This window comes from Chiloscyllium plagiosum, chromosome 21 (genome assembly GCF_004010195.1).
Source record: "Chiloscyllium plagiosum isolate BGI_BamShark_2017 chromosome 21, ASM401019v2, whole genome shotgun sequence".
NCBI lineage: Eukaryota > Metazoa > Chordata > Chondrichthyes > Orectolobiformes > Hemiscylliidae > Chiloscyllium > Chiloscyllium plagiosum.
The window spans coordinates 15,658,133-15,677,485 of record NC_057730.1 but is presented as its reverse complement, the minus strand read 5'-3'; the positions used below and the strand labels follow the sequence as shown (position 1 = coordinate 15,677,485).

At 44.7% G+C, this 19,353-nt stretch overlaps 1 protein-coding gene across 4 annotated transcripts in view; it reads right to left on the bottom strand.

Annotated features, from left to right (window-relative positions):
• tex2l (testis expressed 2, like) overlaps positions 1-19,353 on the bottom strand; it is a 106,976-nt gene that overhangs the window by 44,864 nt on the left and 42,759 nt on the right. For all 4 annotated transcript variants that reach the window (XM_043711315.1, XM_043711318.1, XM_043711316.1 and 1 more), the window contains exons 3-5: positions 12,807-13,007; positions 9,954-10,290; positions 8,703-8,941 (exon numbers count right to left, since the gene is read on the bottom strand). In XM_043711315.1, coding sequence (XP_043567250.1) covers positions 8,703-8,941; positions 9,954-10,290; positions 12,807-13,007 — 777 coding nt within the window. The remainder of the gene's footprint in view (positions 1-8,702; positions 8,942-9,953; positions 10,291-12,806; positions 13,008-19,353) is intronic.

Genomic DNA, 19,353 nt, shown 5'->3' with positions numbered 1-19,353 from the left:
TCCTTGAAAGTGGAGTCGCAGGTAGATAGGATAGTGAAGAAGGTGTTTGGTATGCTTTCCTTTATTGGTCAGAGTATTGAGTACAGGAGTTGGGAGGTCATGTTGCATCTGTACAGGACATTGGTTAGGCCACAGTTGGAATATTGCGTACAATTCTGGTCTCCTTCCTATCGGAAAGATGTTGTGAAACTTGACAGGGTTCAGAAAAGATTTACAAGGATGTTGCCAGGGTTGGAGGATTTGAGCTATAAGGTGAGGCTGAACAGGCTGGGGCTGTTTTCCCTGGAACATTGGATGTTGAGGGGTGACCTTATAGAGGTTTACAAATTTATGAGGGGCATGGATAGGATAAATAGACAAAGTCTTTTCCCTGGGGTCAGGGAGTCCAGAACTAGAGGGCATAGGTTTAGGGTGAGAGGGAAAAGATATAAAAGAGACCTAAGGGGCAATTTTTTCACATGGAGCGTGGTACGTGTTTGGAATGAGCTGCCAGAGGAAGTGGTGGAGGCTGGTACAATTGCAACATTTAAGAGGCATTTGGATGGGTATATGAATAGGAAGGATTTGGAGGGATATGGGCCAGGTGCTGGCAGGTGGGACAAGATTGGGTTGGGATATCTGGTTGGCATCGACGAGTTGGACCGAAGGGTCTGTTTCCATGCTGTACAACTCTATGACTCTATGACTCTATCAGATTGATGTTCTGATTGCAGTGGATCTGGGACCTAGGTTTGTCTGGATATCAAACCTACAGCTCAGCGAGCAAACCTTCACCCTAAATCTCAACCTGAGCTACAAACCTTCACAAACCTTGTGAAATGAAAATGGATAATTCTGAAGCCAACTTGGCTCTGTGCAGCTCCTGGCCAAGTCTCATTTCACTTTCTGTCTCTTAGCAGATTTACTCTCCTTCAAGTTTGAAATGGTATACTCGATATTTGTACTTGTTGCGTAAATAACTTGGAGGAGGCCCAATGCAAGTTGATCCATTCTATTGTTCAATGTCTGGATGAATTTGCTTAGTCATAGAGTCATAGAGTCCCACAGCACGAGTCAGGCCCTTCGACCCAAACTGGTCCATGCCAACCAAGACATCCGTCCACACTCGTCCCATTTGCTGTACTTGGCCCATATCCTTCTAAACATTTCCTATCCATGTATTCGTCCAAATGCCTTTTAAATGTTGTTAATGTACCCGGCTCAACCATTTCTGCAGGCAGCTCATTCCATATGTGTACCACCCTCTGTGTAAAAAGCTTGCCCCTCTTGTTCCCTTTTATTCTTACCCCTCTAACCTTAAACTGATACTCTCTCATCCTCTATTCCCCAACCCTGGGAAAAAGACTGAGTGTATTCACCCTATCCATGCCTCTCATGATCTTATACACTTCTACAAGATCCCCCCTCAGTCTCCTATGCTCCAAAGGAAAACATCCTGGCTTGTCCAACCTCTCCTTATAATTTCCACCATTGAATCCAGGCAACACCCTTGTAAATTTCTTCTGCACTCTTTCCAGTCTAATAACATCCTTCCTATAGCAAGGTGGCCAAAACTGAACACAATACTCCAAATGCGGCCTCACCAACGTCCTATATAACTGCAACATAATTTCCTAACTTCTATACTCAATGCCCTAACTGATGAAGGCCAGTGTGTCAAAAGCCTTCTTAGCTGCCCTGTCTACCTGTTACTCTACTTTCAGAGAAACATGCACCTGAACTCTAAGGTCCCTCTGCTCCACTAGACTCCTTAAGGCCTTGACATTCGCAATGAAACTCCAACCTTGATTTGACTTTCCAAAAAACGCAAGACCTCACACTTATCTATATTAAACTCCATTTCTCAGCCCACTTCCCCAGCTGATTGAGGTCCTGCTGCAGTTTCTGATAAACTTCCTCACTGTCCATGATGCTGCCTATTTTGGTGTCATCAGCAAACTTACTAATCATACCTTGTACATTCTTGTCCAAATCACTGCTATAGATAACAAACAGTAATTGGTCCAGCACTGACCCCTGAAGCACTCCACTGGTCAATGCTTTCTGTCTGCTGTTGAATATTCCAACTGCTGTCTGTGCACGACTTGTCACCTTATTCACTATTTATTGACCAATATTGGATCAGTTGATCTGGGATCCTGTCAGAATTGTTCCTTTTGTTGCCCTCATCCATCACAAATTGACTGAAGATTTTAGGATGAGTCACTGTCATTAGCGATTTTGTATCTGTGCTGCTGTATTTCAATGATGAAGAAGCACCTCATCCAAGTTAGAAACATTCCAGTTACAAAGGAAGCAAAACTCTCGAGTGAAAAGAGAAATTCCAGTCAGGATTGGTGTATTGGGAACTGCTCTATACTGTTAAGTGTCACTCAGCTATCTACAGTTGATGATGGTTCAATTGTTCACTTTAAAACTGAGATTGAGAGATAACCAAAGGGATTCAGGAATGCGGAGCAAATGCAGGTATAATCGACAGACAAAATGGTTTATGTCTCCTCCTCTGTCCATATAGTCCTGGAAGTGCTCTATATGAAAAGGTCTGCCTTACTACTCAGTTATATTTGGAGACAACAGACCCTTAACCACATTTTCCTTGAACTAAGTATACTTCTCATCACTGGTTTTACCACAATTACTTCAATTGGGCTTGCTTCAGAGTATTTTATTATTATTATTTTCTCGTGGTTGCCAGGCAATAAACCAAAAACCTAGCAATCTGCGGTAGACTTAGCAAGAAAAGACCAATACTGTCATTATTAGCTTTCATGATCTGGTACCCCAAGCATTAGAGTGACAGATAGCTACGCAAAGGATCCAATGTCAAACCACGTTGATTGTTGGTGTTTGAACTACGCAATTCTTTCTTGGTGAGAATACAGTGCAGCATCAGATCTCACTCCAGATCATCCTGCTCATTGGAGACTGGAACTCAGCTCGGAGGCCTGGGAGGCACCCAGTTACACTTTTAAACCCCACTCATGGCATGTGGACACTGCTGGCTGATCTATTGCTTGTCTCTAGTTGCCCCTTGAGAAGATGCTGGTGAGCTGCCTTCTTGAACCACTGCTGTCTACCTGCAGTGGGTTGGCCCAAAATGCCCTGAGGGAATTCCAGGATTTTGACACAATGATAGTGAAGGAACGGGGATATATTTCCAAGTGAGAATGCTGAGACATTTTGAGGGGAACTTGCAATTGGTAGTGTTCCCATGTATCTGCTGTCCTTGTCCTTCTAGATGGAAGTGGTCATGGGTTTTGAAGGTGCCATCTCCTAAGCAAACTCAGGCCCTTTGATGTTTCATGGTGTGTTTAGATTAGATTAGATTAGATTAAATAAGATTAGATTACAGTGTGGAAACAGGCCCTTCGGCCCAACAAGTCCACACCGACCCGCCGAAGCGAAACCCACCCATACCCCTACATTTACCCCTTACCTAACACTATGGGCAATTTAGTATGGCCAATTCAGCTGACCCTGCACATCTTTGGACTGTGGGAGGAAACCGGAGCACCCGGAGGAAACCCACGCAGACACGGGGAGAATGTGCAAACTCCACACAGTCAGTCGCCTGAGGCGGGAATTGAACCCGGGTCTCTGGCGCTGTGAGGCAGCAGTGCTAACCACTGTGCCACTGTGCCACCGTGCCGCCCACTTGTTATTGTGTGTTCTTGTTATATAGGTTACAGGTGCCCATATATCTCCTTCACAGTGTTGGCACAAAGAGTATACCACTCATTGGCTTGTATTAGGATGCCAGGAGAAAATAGAAATGTTCATACTATGACATGGCGAACTGGGAACAAATCAATGTGTCATTCTATAACAAGGCAGGTCATGTTTAACTAATTTACTGGAATTCTTTGAAGACATTATGAGCGGTGTGGCCAATAGGGAATGGGGGATGCAGTGTTTTTGAATTTCCAGAAGGCATTCGACAAAGTGCCGCACAAAAGCTTGCTGCTTAAGATAAAGGTGCAAAATGGGTAATATTTATGGACAGAAGATTGGTTAACTAAGAGAAAGCAAAGAGTGGGGGTAAATGGGTGTTTTTCTGATTGGCCATCAGTGGCTACTGTTGTGCCTCAGGAATCGGTGTTGGGATCATAATTGTTTACAATTTATATCAATGATTTGGAGTCGAGGACCGAGTGTAATGTGTCAAAGTTCACAGATGACACTAAGATGAGTATGGAGCAAGGTGTGCAGAGGACACTGAAAGTATGCAGAGGGATGCAGATAGGTTAAGTGAGTGGACAAGGGTCTGGCAGATGGAGTACAATGTTGGTAAATGTGAGATCACCCATTTTGGTAGGAATAATGGCAAAATGGATGATTATTTAACTGGTGAAAATTTGCAGCATGCTGCTGTGCAGAGGGAGCTGGGTGTCCGTGTGCATGAATCACAAAAAGTTTGTTTGCAGATACCACAGGTAATTAAAAAGGCAAATGGAATACTGCCCTTCATTGTTACAGGGATGGACATTAACAACAAGGAAATTATGCTGCAGCTCTACAAGGTGCTGATGAGGCTATACCCAGAATACTGTGTACAGCTTTGGTCTCCTTACTTAAGAAAGGACGTACTGGCACCAGAGGGGCTGCAGAGAAGGTTCACTAGGTGATTTTGGAGTTGAGAGGGTTAGTTTATGAGGAGAGACTGAGTAGACTGGGATTATATTCATTGGAATTCAGAAGAATGAGGGGGGACTTTATAGAAACATATAACATTATGGGGGGAATAGATGAGATAGAAGCAGAGAGGTCAGAGTCAGAGAGTCATAGAGATGTACAGCACGGAAACAGACCTTTCGGTCCAACCCATCCATGCCGACCAGATATCCCAACCTAATCGAGTCCCATTTGCCAGCACTTGGCTCATATCCCTCCAAACCCTTCCTATTCATATACCCATCCAAATGCCTTTGAAATGTTGCAATTGTACCAGCGCCCACCACTTCCTTTGGCAGCTCATTCTATACACATACCACCCTCTGTGTGAAAAGGTTGTCCCTTAGGTCTCTTTTATATTTTTCCCCTCTCACCCATATCTATGCCCTCTAGTTCTGGACCCCAGGGAAAAGACTTTGTCTATTTACCCTATCCATGCCCCTCATGCTTTTGTAAACCTCTATAAGGTCACCCTCAGCCTCCGATGCTCCAGCGTTAACAGCCCCAGCCAATTCAGCCTCTCCCTATAGCACAGATCCTCCAACCCTGGCAACATCCTTGTAAATCTTTCTGAACCGTTTCAAGTTTCACAACATCCTAGGAAGGAGACCAGAATTGCAAACAATATTCCAACAGTGGCCTAACCAATGTCCTGTACAGCTGCAACATGACCTCCCAACTCCTGTACTCATTGCTCTGACCATTAAAAGAAAGCAAACCAAACGCCTTCTTCACTATCCTATCTACCTGCTGCTCTACATTCAAGGAGCTATGAACCTGCACTCCTAGGAAGGAGACCAGAATTGCAAACAATATTCCAACAGTGGCCTAACCAATGTCCTGTACAGCTGCAACATGACCTCCCAACTCCTGTACTCATTGCTCTGACCATTAAAAGAAAGCAAACCAAACGCCTTCTTCACTATCTTATCTACCTGCTGCTCCACTTTCAAGGAGGTATGAACCTGCACTCCAAGGTCTCTTTGTTCAGCAACACTCCCAGGACCTTACCATTAAGTGTAGATGTCCTGCCACGGTTTGCTTTCCCAAAATGCAGCACCTCACATTTATCTAAGTTAAACTCCATCTGCCACTCCTCAGTCCATTGGCCCATCTGATAAAGATCCCGTTGTAACCTGAGGTGACCTTCTCCTCTGTCCACTACACCTCCAATTTTGGAGTCATCTGCAAACTTACTAACTATACCTTCTATGTTCATATCCAAATCATTTATATAAATGATGAAAAGTATTGGACCCAGCACTGATCTTATGGCACTCCACTGGTCACAGGCCTCCAATCTGAAAAACAACCCTCCACCACCACCTCCACTTCCACCTCCAGAACCTTTGAGCCAGTTCTGTAGCCAAATGGCTAGTTCTCCCTGTATTCCATGAGATCTAACCTTGCTAATCAGTCTCCCACGGGGAACCTTGTCGAACTGAAGTCCATATAGATCACATCCACCGCTCTGCCCTCACCAACTGTCATTGTTGCTTTTTCAAAAAACTGAATCAATGTTGTGAGACATGATTTCACACGCCAGGTTGTTTCCACTGGTGGGTGAAACTAGAGCTAGGGGGCATAGCCTCAAAATAAGGGGGAGCAGATTTAGGACTGAGTTGAGGAGGAACCTCATCACCCAAAAGGGTTGTGAATCTTGGAATTACCTGCCTAGTGAAGCAGTTGAGGCTACTCGTTAAATGTTTTTAAGGCAAAGATAGATTTTTGAACAGTAAAGGAGTTAAGGGTTATGGGGAGCAGGCGGGTAAGTGGAGCTGAGAAGCAGATCAGCCATGATCTTATTGTATGGTGGATCAGGCTCGAGGGGCCGATGGTCTACTCCTCCTCCTGGTTATTATGTTCTTATGTAAGAGCAGTAATGGCTTACAATTATATGTAGCCCCGAACAAAAGCATTCCAAGCGCTTCATAGAAATCTAAGCTGATGAACAAATTGGAATTAAGCCAAAGAAGGAGCTGGTCAAATAAATACATTTTAGCATAGTGCAAAAGAAGGGAGAGGAGTGGAGAGATTCTTGGAGGGAATTCCGGAAACTCAGACCCAGATGGTAATGCCTAGTCAGGTGAATCTTTGTTTCGTTGGGGATGCAGTGGGATTTGATGTAGGCCTGTTCAATCCAAGCAGGAAAGCAAGCTTGTGAGACAGGAGCTGGGAGGAAGCACTTTTGGTCCTCCAAGTCCACAGGCAGTCCTGTCAAAATACTTTCCGTCTCCCCAGACATGCCTTTTAGCCTCCCCTTCAGCCAACTGGTTTCCCAAAACCTGGGAAATCTGACCCATTAGCTTTAAACCTCTAACACAGGTTAGATCTGAAGGTGATGGTCTCACTAAATAATCACCAGCCAACATGTTTCCTGGGAGCAGGCAGTCTGCCTCTTCAACCTGTTAACCCTGGTAATGCTCGAGGGACCCAGGTTCAAATCCCACCGCGGCAGATGGCGAGATTTGAATTCAATCAAGGAAAATCCGGAAGTAAGGGTTGAATGATGACCACAAATCTACTGTTGATTGTCAGAACAAAGTTCATCTGGTTCTCTGATGTCCTTTACGGAAGGAAACTGCTGTCCTTACCTAGTCTGGCCTACATGTGACTCCAGACCCACAGCAACGTGATTGACTCTTAACTGCTTTCTGGGCAATTAGGGAATGGCAATAAATACTGGCCAAACCAATGATACCCTCATCCTGTGAATGGATAAAAAAAAATCCACTAGTTGGCATCAGGTTGAAGGTGGGCAGAGATCAGATTCCATCTCACTTGATCCCAAAACAGGGTTCAAGTTCACTTCTTTGTTTTGAGCGAGTCTACATGAATATGAGGCAGCGAGGGGAAAATAGTGGAATATATTAAACCCAGGACATTCTTCTGGTGATCAGAATAGGACCAAGGGGGAACCAAAAGTAGGTTTTCCCTGTTACTATCATACCTCACGCAGTTTGTTTTTGTTCACTTGTAGGGTGTGGGTGTCACTGGCTAGGCCAGTGTTTATTGTCTGACCCTAGTTGTGGTGAACTGCCTTCTTGAACCATTGTGGTTACTATAAGATCTAGGAATAATAAACACGCTCAGTATGCAGCACAGAAAGTAGGTATTTCTTACAGATATTCTAAGCATACCTTAAGGTTTATTTATAATAAAGTTATGGCTGACTCAGTGATGTAGAAACACTCCCATTGCATGTGTGTGATGACATGTTGGGATGAATGTGGGAGAGAGGAGTAAGCTTTACCGGATTTTAAACTATCACTGAAAATGCTTGCTTAATTTTCTTGATGCGGAGGTGCTGGTGTTGCACTGGACTGGACAAAGTCAGAAGTCACATGACACCAGGTTATAGTGCTATAGGTTTATTTAAAATCACAAACTTTCGAAGCACTGCCCCTTTGTCAGGTGACTATAACTTGGGTGTTGTGCAACCTCCAAATTTCTTGATGTCTTGAGTGATACTTATGCCACAGAAGTGTCAGGCAATGACCACATTCAGCTGGAGAAAATTTAGCAATCACCCCTTGATATTCAGTGGCATCGCTGAGTCCCCACTATCAACATCCTGGCGATTACCATTGATCAGATACTGATACTGTGGCCTCAGGGCAAGTCATGGGGAAGGAATCCTGCAGCGAATAACTCATCTTCTGACTCCCCAAACCTGCCCACCATCTACAAGGCACAAGTCAGGAGTGCGATGGAATCCTCCCCATTTGCCTGAATGGGTGCAGTTCCAACAACACTCAAAGAGATAGATCCCATTCTGTGTCTTAGATCTTATTCTCTACAACCATCTGATGAAGAAGCAGTGCTCCAAAAGCTAGTGCTTCCAAATAAACCTGTGGACTATAACCTGGTGTTGTGTGATTTTTAACTTGATACAGCAGAGAGGTTAAAAGGTGTTGTCTGTAGCCCGACAGTCTTAATGGGTGCGTTCTGCGCGCATTACAAACATGCCGATCATTTATCTTCACAGGGCCATGTCTCCAGTTGCTTGGTTTATGTCCCCCTTGTCTTACCTGGCCCTTGGTGGGACTGTTAGTGGTACTATGATCAGGGCTTAGCCAAGGGCTGCTGGTGTCTGAGGCAGTGAACTTCGCCATGTATCTGCTATAGTCCAGCTGAATCTTTTGCCTGATGTTTCCTGCCAAGTCTTTGGTTTTGAAAAGGGAAGGGAGATCTTCTGCACTGCCTCTGCTGCTGTCATTGCTGTAAGCCAATCTCCCCACAGGGCTGGTGCCAGGATTCTGGGTGATATCTGTGAAGTAGATCGGGAAGTTTAAGTGAGCAACGCCGGCCATAAGCTTCAAGTGCCTCGGTTCCCCAGACTGCAATCTTGTGATATAACTTTAATTTGGGGCAAAGATGTGAGCCACTTCTCCTCATATTCTTCTTTAATTAGATATTTCCTCAAGGAATAGTTGTCTACTTGCTGTATAACTGGGGAAGTTCTCCATCCTGCATGTTGACTGATTGACCTGTGACCCAATGTCAGATTTTGCTCAGTATCCCTTAAATTAAAAAAAACACATCTAAAATTAACAACCTCAATTTCCATTTTTTGTTTGATTCATTCACAAGACACTGGTGTCACTGACCAGGCCAGAATTTATTACCCATCTCTAACTGCATTAAGTGTCAATCACATTGCTGTAGGTCTGGAGTTATATTGTAGGCCTGACCAAGTAAGGATGGCAGTTTCCTTCCTTAAAGGACATTAGTGAACCAGATGGGTTTTCCTGACAATTGTTTTATGGTCATCATTAGACTTTTAGTTCCAAATATTTATTGAATCCAAATTTATTGAATCTGCCATGGAACTCAGGTCCCTAGAACATTACTAGGGTCTCTGGATTAATAGTCTAGCGATAGTACCACCAGGGCATCACCTGCCCATGGTGCTGAAGAGAGATCCCAACTTCTGTCCCTTTTGTATATGGATATATTTCCTCATTTCACTTCCGGAAGGCCTAGTTCCTACTTTTCAGACAATGACCCCAAGTCCTTAACTTCCCAATTAACAGCGATAGTTTCTCTCAATTAATATCTTCTTTAACATCTTGCAAACTAAAATCAAATCAACCCTTAACCTTCTAACATCACTTGTTTAATCTCTTCTCATACTCTGTTAGCATCCAGGTAACATTCTAATAAACCTACAATGCACTCGCTTGGAGGTTTATTAAAGTGAAGCGTCCCAGAACTGCTCAAAGTGTTTTAACCAGGAATGACTGTCACTGCTCAAAGGACAAGAACATGAGGATCATTACCAGCTTTTCCACCATCTCTGCTGAGGCTCTGCTTGTCCTCTGACTGCATCCTGGAAGCCAACAGGAAATATCGGAACCATTCTTCTTTTTCCCTTCCCGTCCTTCCAAAGAGGAAGAGTGTATTCTCCCCGCCTTCTGCAGAGTGTCTCAGGAGACCCTCTGATGTTGGTGCACTTTCTGGCCTCTCCCTTTGCTCTTCAGTGTCCCCGTCTGCCTTCACCTCTCTGTCTCCAGAACATTTGTGTTTGTAGGGTACAGCCTCTCTGAGGAAAATACAGATGGGGTACTTCTTATTCCACATTCTTTTCTTTGCCAGGCCTGGTGGGACAAGAAATATCTGCCGGCAAAATAATAAGATAAAAGAGCCACTTAATACATCAAGCGCACTCCTTCGGACGTCCATGTGGAACATGCTCTACCATGGACTCTGACCGAATTATTTAAACAACAGAAGAATCTACAACAAGGCAACAATTGTACGGAGAATACCCTTGCCAACATTTATAGGTGCGCCATCAAGAGCATTCTGTCTGGATGTATCATGACCTGGTATGGCAACTGTACCATTCAAGATCGGAAACAGTTACAGAGAGTGGTGAACTCAGCCCAGACAATCACAAAGACCGACCTCCCGTCTATAGAATCCATCTACCAGGCCCGCTGTCAAGGAAAGGCCGCCAGCATTCTTAAAGATCCATCCCACCTTGGCAATGTTTTTCGACAACCTCTACCGTCAGGGAGAAGGTACAGAAGCTTAAGCATGCTCAGCAGCTGGTTTCATAAACAGTTTCTACCCTACTGTTGTCAGAATACTGAATGGACTGACAAACTCTTAACATTCGTCTGTTCCTGTGTTTTTGTTTTTGCCGCTGTTTACCTATTATTTACTTATCTATTCTACTGAACTCTGAGATCTGCCTGTATTGTTCGCAATAAAAACGTTTTCACTGTGCCTCGGTACACGTGACAATAAATTCAATGCAAATCAATTCTATTTGGGTCTTTATCCATTGGAGTTAAGAAGAAGGGGGGACGATCTATGGACGTGTATAAGATCCTGAGGGGACTTGACAGAGTGAATGTGATTGGATGCTTCTAGTTGTGGAGGAGACTGCGAGTAGGAGACATGGGTTAAGAATAAATAGTCTTGCTTTTAACATGGAGATGCAGAGAATTCTATTTCTCTCAGAGGGTTGTTTGTTAGGGAATTCACAGCATCCCCCACTCTCATCTCCACAACTCCTTGCTGTCAGAAAACACTGGAGACTTCACTCAAGGCTGAGTAAGATAGATTTTTGATAGACATGGGAATCAAATGTTATGGGAGTGGCAATGGTTATGTGGAGTTGAGACTACAGCCAGATCAGTTAGTATCTTGTTACAGCAGAATTGGTTCTATGGGCCAAATGGCATCCTCAAGTTATTATGTTCTCTTTTCCCACATTGCGGGACAAAACCAGGAACCATAAAATGCAGGTGAGGTGATGGCACAGTCCAAATGTTACTTGGCTAGTAACCCAGAATCACACAGGGAATATGGGTTTGAATGACCACTGTGGCAAAAAAAACTGGGGACTATAAAATACACTGACTTCGTGGAGACCATGTAACTACTGTAGGTTGTTGTAAAAACCCATCTGCTTCATTAATATCCTTCCCCAACTACGTGTGAGTCTAGACCAAAGTGAGGAGGTTGACTCTTGACATCATGAGGGATGGGTAATAAATGGTGGGCCCCACAGGGCAGTGCATGCATCCCATTATAAAGAGGGGTTCAAACAGAAGAAACATTTGCCCAGTGATTTGGATGTAAACCGGCTAAGAGAAGGAGTAGCTGAGTCATAACAGCATTAAAAAAGAAGCTAGATAGAATACTAACATGGCAGAGAGGCCATTAAGCCTGCAGTAACCATACTACCTTCTTACAGAACAAATCACCAAGTCCAGCTTCCCTTTCCTTCTCCCTCCAGACCCTGAAAACATTTTCTCTTCCTTACTGGATCTTGTGATAGCGCATTCACACTATTACCACACCTTATGAGCACTCCTCGCTTACAGAAAGAACTGTCATCTCACCCCATTACTCTGGAGTTTCAGAAATACTATCTTCACCAACTTGCATTGCTTGCAAAATTCCTTGTTGAATCTGCTTCCACTGCCCTCTCAGGCTGTGCATCCCTGATTATAACAGCTCACTGCTGGGTCATTAAAAGGGAAGCATCCCAAGATGCATCACTAGGATGCTAACAACCAAAATATTGACATTGAACCTTGCAAGGGAACATTAAGATAGATTACCACAAGCTTGGTCAGAGAGCTAGGTTTGAAGGAGCATCTTAAAGAATAAGGAAGGCTAGATGTGGAGAGACTCTACTAAATGCATGAGGGAGACAGGGTAAAAGGATTTGCAGATTAGGTTAGAAGGGGAGCAGTGCATGTGATTAGGTTAGATTAGATTCCTACAGTGTGGAAACAGACCATTTAGCCCAACAAGTCCATACCGGCCCTCCGAAGAGTAACCCACCCAGACCCATTCCCCTACCTTATATTTACCCCTGACTAATGCACCTAACACTATGGGCAATTTAGCATGGCTAATTCACCTCATCTGCATATCTTTGGATTGTGGGAGGAAACTGGAGCACATAAGTGGCTCTGTTGAAAAGAAAAGAAAGAGCAGCCTGGGCCAGTTGGGCTGTTTCATCCTTGCTTTTCCAAATACAAGTTTTAAGGCACTTTGTGCCCCTTTAACAAGCAGATTCAAGGTTATAAATGCTAAGAATAACAGCCGGTACACACCAGGCTTTTATAGGAACATGGAGGCTCTCATTTTGATTGGACGTTCCCACCCACCTTGCTGTCTGCTAGGTCGCAGGAGCGATGGCTGATGAACACCATGTCATGTTTGCCTTCAGTGAAGGTTGCATGCCGAGGGATGTTGCTCCTCGGGTACGAGAGTCTCAGTGCTGTCCCCTCTAGTGTCACAAAGACTGAGAAGGTCAGTGATGGATGGTAGGTCTCAGGATCGTAGTTATAGATTTCATTCATCCAGCCCTGTAATGCAGAAAAGAGAAGGATAGGGTAATGTAACATACTCATCAGTTATTGCAATAGGTGAAACCTGGATATAGTCTACAAGCTGCAAGAAGTTTAATGTGAAAAGCAAAAGAATTGCAGATGTTGTAAATCAGAAACTCACCCCTGGTCACCTCTCTCTTCTGGAGAGAGAGAGAGAGCAACCTGATGGTCCCCTGAGATGATGGCAAATTTTACTTCATCGTCATAATTATGTCCAGTTTCTAAATCCAGCATTTTCCAATTAGGCCACAACAATGAAAGAGTTCAGAAAAGATTTACAAAGATGTTGCAAGGGTTGGATGGTTTGAGCTGTAGGGAGAGGCTGAATTGGCTTGGGCTGTTTTCCCCTGTAGGGTCAGAGGCTGAGGGGTGACTTTGTAGAGGTTTATAAAATCATGAGGGGCATGCATAGGGTGAATAGACAAAGTCTTATGCCTGGGGTCGGGGAGTCCAGAACTAGAGGGCATAGATTTAGGGTGAGAGGGGAACAATATAAAAGGGACCTAAGGGGCAACATTTTCACACAGAGGGTGGTGTGTGTATGGAATGAGCTGCCAGAGGAAATGGTGGAGGCTGGTACAATTACAAGATTTAAAAGGCATCTGGATGGGTATATGAATAGGAAGGGCTTTGAAGAATATGGGCCAAGTGTTGCCAAATGGGACTAGGTTAGGTTTGGATAGTTGGTCGGCATGGACACGGTTTCCGTGCTGTAAATCTCTAAATAAGCAAGGGTCTGATGAAAGGTGGAACATTAGACAGAGTCTTATCAGGGTTTGAATGACGTGGGCTGAATCCAGGTTGTGGCAAAAAGGCTGGTGCGGCCTAACTCCATGTCGGAAGGAACTCAATCCATCTTTTGTTCACTTTGCTGAGGAGCATGGAATGATTGTCACTAGGCAGGTCAAGTGCTAATGAATGGGGGGTTTAGAGCTTGTTAAACACCTAGTTAGCCACATGACTAGCCTCACCAATGTACAGTTTCCGATCTTCCCAAACAAACTGAACAAGCCAGATGGTGAGAATTCCGAATGTGGAAGTTTGAGAATCCCCAAGGCACATTTCCTATTCACTTTTCTGCCCTTGGCAGCCCCTGGTAACTCTCAGTGTAACACTGTAACACAGACACTCTGTGCTCAGGGTCACACACCCAGCTCCTGGCCTGCACCACAGGCTCCATCTCTGGGCTCTTTGCTCACTGTCACAGCACTCAGTCATCCCGAGGCTTACCTGCACACTCACAGTATCCCTGCCTTACCTTGTCTCATCGTGTTTTGCATTTTTCCAGAGATACCAAGCTCACATTACAGCTGGCTTGCTGTGCCATTGAATACAAAGCGAGGAAGATTATCTTGGTTGGCATCAGGCCTCAGTTGAGTAAAAGGAGACAGCTTTCAGTCAGAAGTGTAGGTCTGGGCTCAGTAAGTCAAGGGCAGCCTCCAAGACTAGTCCTGGTCAGTCCGCTGCTCAGGATGGTCAGAGTCAGAACACCATCTATCTCAAGGGTCAGATGGAGGGGAACCTACCACTGTCTTGAATCTTTGTGCCTCATTGTGGGCTGTTTTCCTCCTGGATTGAGAAAGAGGCAGTTAGTAAAGGAGTTGAAAGTCAGTGACGTTAATTTCAGGGCAGGTGAGTAGCTATCCTGGGTGAGTGAATAGGCAGTGCAGAGTGGATGGAGGATCACTGGTGTGATTGGGGGGAGGCTGAGTGAGGGAGGGAAGGCAATAGTGAGAATTGTAGATTATGAGCCTTGGTGGGATGTGGGTATCTCTAGAGGGGACAGAGGGAGTGGGAGGGATTGGAGAGAAGGTCTTCACTGGCAGAGTGGTGAAGGTAATTGACCTTCTTCCCATGTTGCTGTGCATTTCTCTAGACAACTGAGACTGTACTTGACCCAGATGGCAAACACAGACCAGGCTGGCATGCTGTCCTGGCATGGTCCTATGGTTACAGGCCTGTGCACCATCTCGACGAGTTTGACTTCCAGGTCTCTGCTCGCAATGAGGGTGTCAATTCACCCCCGTTTGCAATTTTTGGGGCTAAGGTCCAGAATTGGACAGCTCCAGTCCGACAGCGCTCAGCCAGGTGCACACGGTGACGAAAGACAATAAACAATAGACAGTAGGTGCAGGAGCAGGCTATTCGGCCCTTCGAGCGAGCATCACCATTCATTATGATCATGGCTGATCATCCACAATCAGTATCCTGTTTCTGCTTTATCCCCATAACCCCTGATTCCACTATTTTTAAGAGCTCTGTCCATCTCTTTCTTGAAAGTATCCAAAGACTTGGCCTCCACAGCCTTCTGGGGCAGAGCATTCCACACACCCACCACTCTCTGGGTGAAGAAGTTTCTCCTCAACTCTGTTCTAAATGGCCTACCCCTTATATTTAAACTGTGTCCTCAGGTTCTGGACTCACCCATCACTGACCTTCGAAAGATGACACCGGTGCCAGTCAGTCCTGGGATATCCCGGCAGTGACGAGTTGTTCCGGGAGCAGGGCACATCATGATGGGGATCGGGGTGGTGGGGGAGTGGGGAGGTGCCAGAGAGGCGGGGTAGGTAGCGAGGCGATGAGAAAACTGACTGAACCTCACTGAGAGAACCCAGGCGGAAACTCAATGAAACTGACAGAAAGATCCTGCCCATTGTCTCTGCTTCTCTCTCCATACGTAGCTGATGCCTAACCTGCTGAGTGCATTTCCGGCATTTTGTTTTGGCTTGAAGCCAAATAACATCCCATTTCTTGATCAGCTTGCGGGGAATGCTTACATCTTATCTTCACAAACAGCTGATTGTAAAAGCACAACACTTTTTCAAATAGCTCAACTATTGTGCCTCATCGAGACATTGAAACATATGTGCAGGAAAGTTTGGGTTAAGGAAAAGTCCAAGCGTCACTGCTTCAAGTACCTGATGGAGCTACAATTGTGAAAATTAATTTCCTTGCTTAATTGCGAATTCATTTACACGGGGCCACTGAGCTGCGTGAATTGGGTTTCAATCCTCTCCTGCTAATCTCTGCCATTTGCTCTCCTCCAGGCACTCAGCCCAATTAACTGGAATCAGAAGATAATTTTTGCAACAACGTTACAAGCTTTGCAATTAATCTCTCATTATAGCGGCTTCCTGCCTGTCCTTTAGTTGTAATCCAATGGTGTATGACACATCAATGGTGACAGAGCATGGATTAATTGGCATGGGGGAAAAGGGCCTGAAGGTCTTGCCTGGATTGTTAAAAATTCTTTGTTAGCATCTGCAACTTTTTAAAAATTGGTTATTTTCCTTCATATCTAAATCTTTGATGGACCATATTAATCTTTCAGTTAAATGTGCTGAATCCCTCGTCAGTATTGGAATCATCAGCTTCAGTCTGGGTTCATACTTGACCCATGTTTAAATTAAATAAAGAGGTGATGTGGGGATAATGTCACTGGGTCAATAATCCACAGGCTAATGTCCTGGGGACATTTATTCAAATCCCACTGTGGCAGTTGGTGAAATTTAAATGTCATTTTTCAACCTCTGGAATAAAAATAAAAGTTTGCATAATGACAATGTGTAGCCACTGTGGACTGTTGTACCCAGGTTCGATTCCAACCTCTGGCCGATTGTTTGTATGGAGTTTGCCTGTGTCTTCATGGGTTTCCTCCAGCTGCTCTAGTTTGCTCCCACACAGGTTAAGTGGATTGGCTATGCTAATTTGTCCCATAGTGTCCAGGGATGTGCAGGCTAGGTGGATTAGACAAGGGAAATGCAATGATAGGGGTGGGGTGCTCTTTGGAGGATCAGTGTGGGCTGAATGGCCTGCTCCCACACTGTAGGGATTCTATGATGCACGTGACTCCAAACCCACAGCAATGTGGTTGACTCTTAACTGCCCTCTGGGTAATAAACACTGGCTTAGTCAGTGATGTCAAGGTCCCACGAATGAGTAATTGTTTTAAAAAGATTACAGTTTTTGACTCATAGCCCAGACATGATTGTTCGGCTCAATTATTGGCGCTGGATAATAATGGTAAATTTTGATGCTCATTGCAGGGATCCATCTCTCACTATTGGAAAAAGTTCAAACTCCAATCAGCAGCTTCCTCTGACAGTTTAGCTGAGGTGGGGGATTTAGGTTACTGAAGCTACAGCCTAACCCTGCACTGCATGTCCTAATCCTATTCAAAAGCATAGTTGTAGACCATGCGTTGTTAAGTTCCTAAAAACATATTCATCAGTATCCTCATTTGGAAGGGTACGCCCCATAATATTTATAAATCCAACGTCAGTGCTGAGTGACTTTCTGATCTTAGTTGGAAATGTTATGGACTCATATTTTGTTCTAGCTTATTCTGATGTAAACCATCTTTACACATCTCTGGAACATCTGGCTAATAAGGATACCCATGTCAGGCTTCTACTTATTGTCTACAACTGCACCTTTAACACTATAATCCCAACCAAAGTAATCTCCAAACTCTGAGACCTCGGTCTATGCTCCAACCTCTGCAACTGGATTCCTGACCTCCTGACCTACAGACTGAAATTCATGAACACAACAGCACCTCCTCCACGACAATCTTTCCATCAGCACCCTGCAAGTACTCAGACCCCTACCCTTACACGCATGACTTTGAGGCCAAATTTTGTCTGAACTTCATTCACGGATTCACTGATTGATGGTTGGTGTGGACTTGTTGGGCCGAAGGGCCTGTTTCCACACTGTAAGTAACCTAATCTTAAAAAAAAACTAAATGAATATTTTGCTTCTGTCCTTGCCAAATTAGAAAATGGTGACGATGACCTCATTGAAAATGTGGGCGTTGAGCAACTGAGCATCACAGTGATAGGTAACGAAGAGGTGCTAAAAAGGCTGGCAGTACACCAGGTAGAGAAGTCACCAGGCCCAGATGGGATGCATCCTAGATTGCTGAGGGAGGGAAGGCAGCAAATTGTGGAGCTATTCACAGAAATTTCCCAGGCCTCTCTGAATACAGTATTAGTCTAAGGAACTGGAGGATTGAAAGTGTGACGCCATTGTTTAAGAAAGGGGAAAGTATAACCCAGGAATCTACAGACCTGTCAGCTTGATATCAATCGTGGGAAAACTGCTGGAGGCTGTAATACAGGAGAAGGTAAATATGCACCTCAAGAAAGCTAAGTTAATACCAGTCAACGTGGCTTTGTCAAGGGCAAGTAATTTCTGATAAATTTAATTGAGCTTTTGGATGAGGTGACACAGGCAGTGGATGAGGGCAGTGCTGTGGATTTTGTATATTTGGACTTTCAGAAAGCATTTGATATGGAGCCACATGTCAGATCGGTTGGTAAGCTAGACATGTTTGGGATTGATGGGTCCTTGGCAGCATGGATTAGAAGTTTGGCTGAAAGATAGGAAACAGAGGGTAGGTATGCATGGGCATTTCTTAGATTGGATTTAAGTTGAAAATGGTGCTCCCCAGGGACATTTGCTTTTTCTGATTATTATAAATGATTTGACAATGGGTATTGAGGGCAGAATCTCAAAATTTGCAGATGGTACTAAGTCAGTGAACGTGAGGATGACGCTGAGTGACTTCAGAAGGATGGCCCAGTGGCTCAGTGGTTAGCACGGCTGCCTCACAGTGCCAGGGACCCGGGTTCAATTCCAGCCTCTGGTGACTGTCTGTGTGGAGTTTGCACATTGTCCCCGTGTCTGCGTGGGTTTCCTCCGGGTGCTCCGGTTTCCTCTCACAATCCAAAGATGTGCAGGTCAGGTGAATTGGCCATGCTAAATTGCCCGTAGTGTTAGGTGAATTAGTTAAGGAATAAAAGTAGGGGAATGGGGCTGGGTGGGTTACTCTTCAAAGAGTTGGTGTGGACTTGTTGGGCTGAAGGGCCTGTTTCCACACTGTAGGGAATCTAGTCTAAGGGCACTGGTAAATTGGCCAAATGGGCAGACACCTGACTGGTGAATTTCAACGTAGCGAAATGTGCGGTAATGGATTTTTGGCAGAAGAAACATAGTGAGCCAATACAGGCTCAAAGGTAGACATCTGAGGGGAGTACAGGAGCAGAGGGATTCAGGGTTCACATACGTGATTCTCTGAAAGTGGACAGGCAAGTTGGAACAATTGTTAAGAAGGCTTATGGGATTCTTAGTAAAAATAATGACTGCAGATGTGGAAACCAGATTCTGGATTAGAGTGGTGCTGGAAAAGCACAGCAGTTCAGGCAGTATCCGAGGAGCAGAAAAATCGATGTTTCGGGGAAAAGCCCTTCACCAGGAATGCAGGCAGAGTGCCTGAAGGGTGGAGAGATAAATGAGAGAAAGGTGGGGGTGGGGAGAA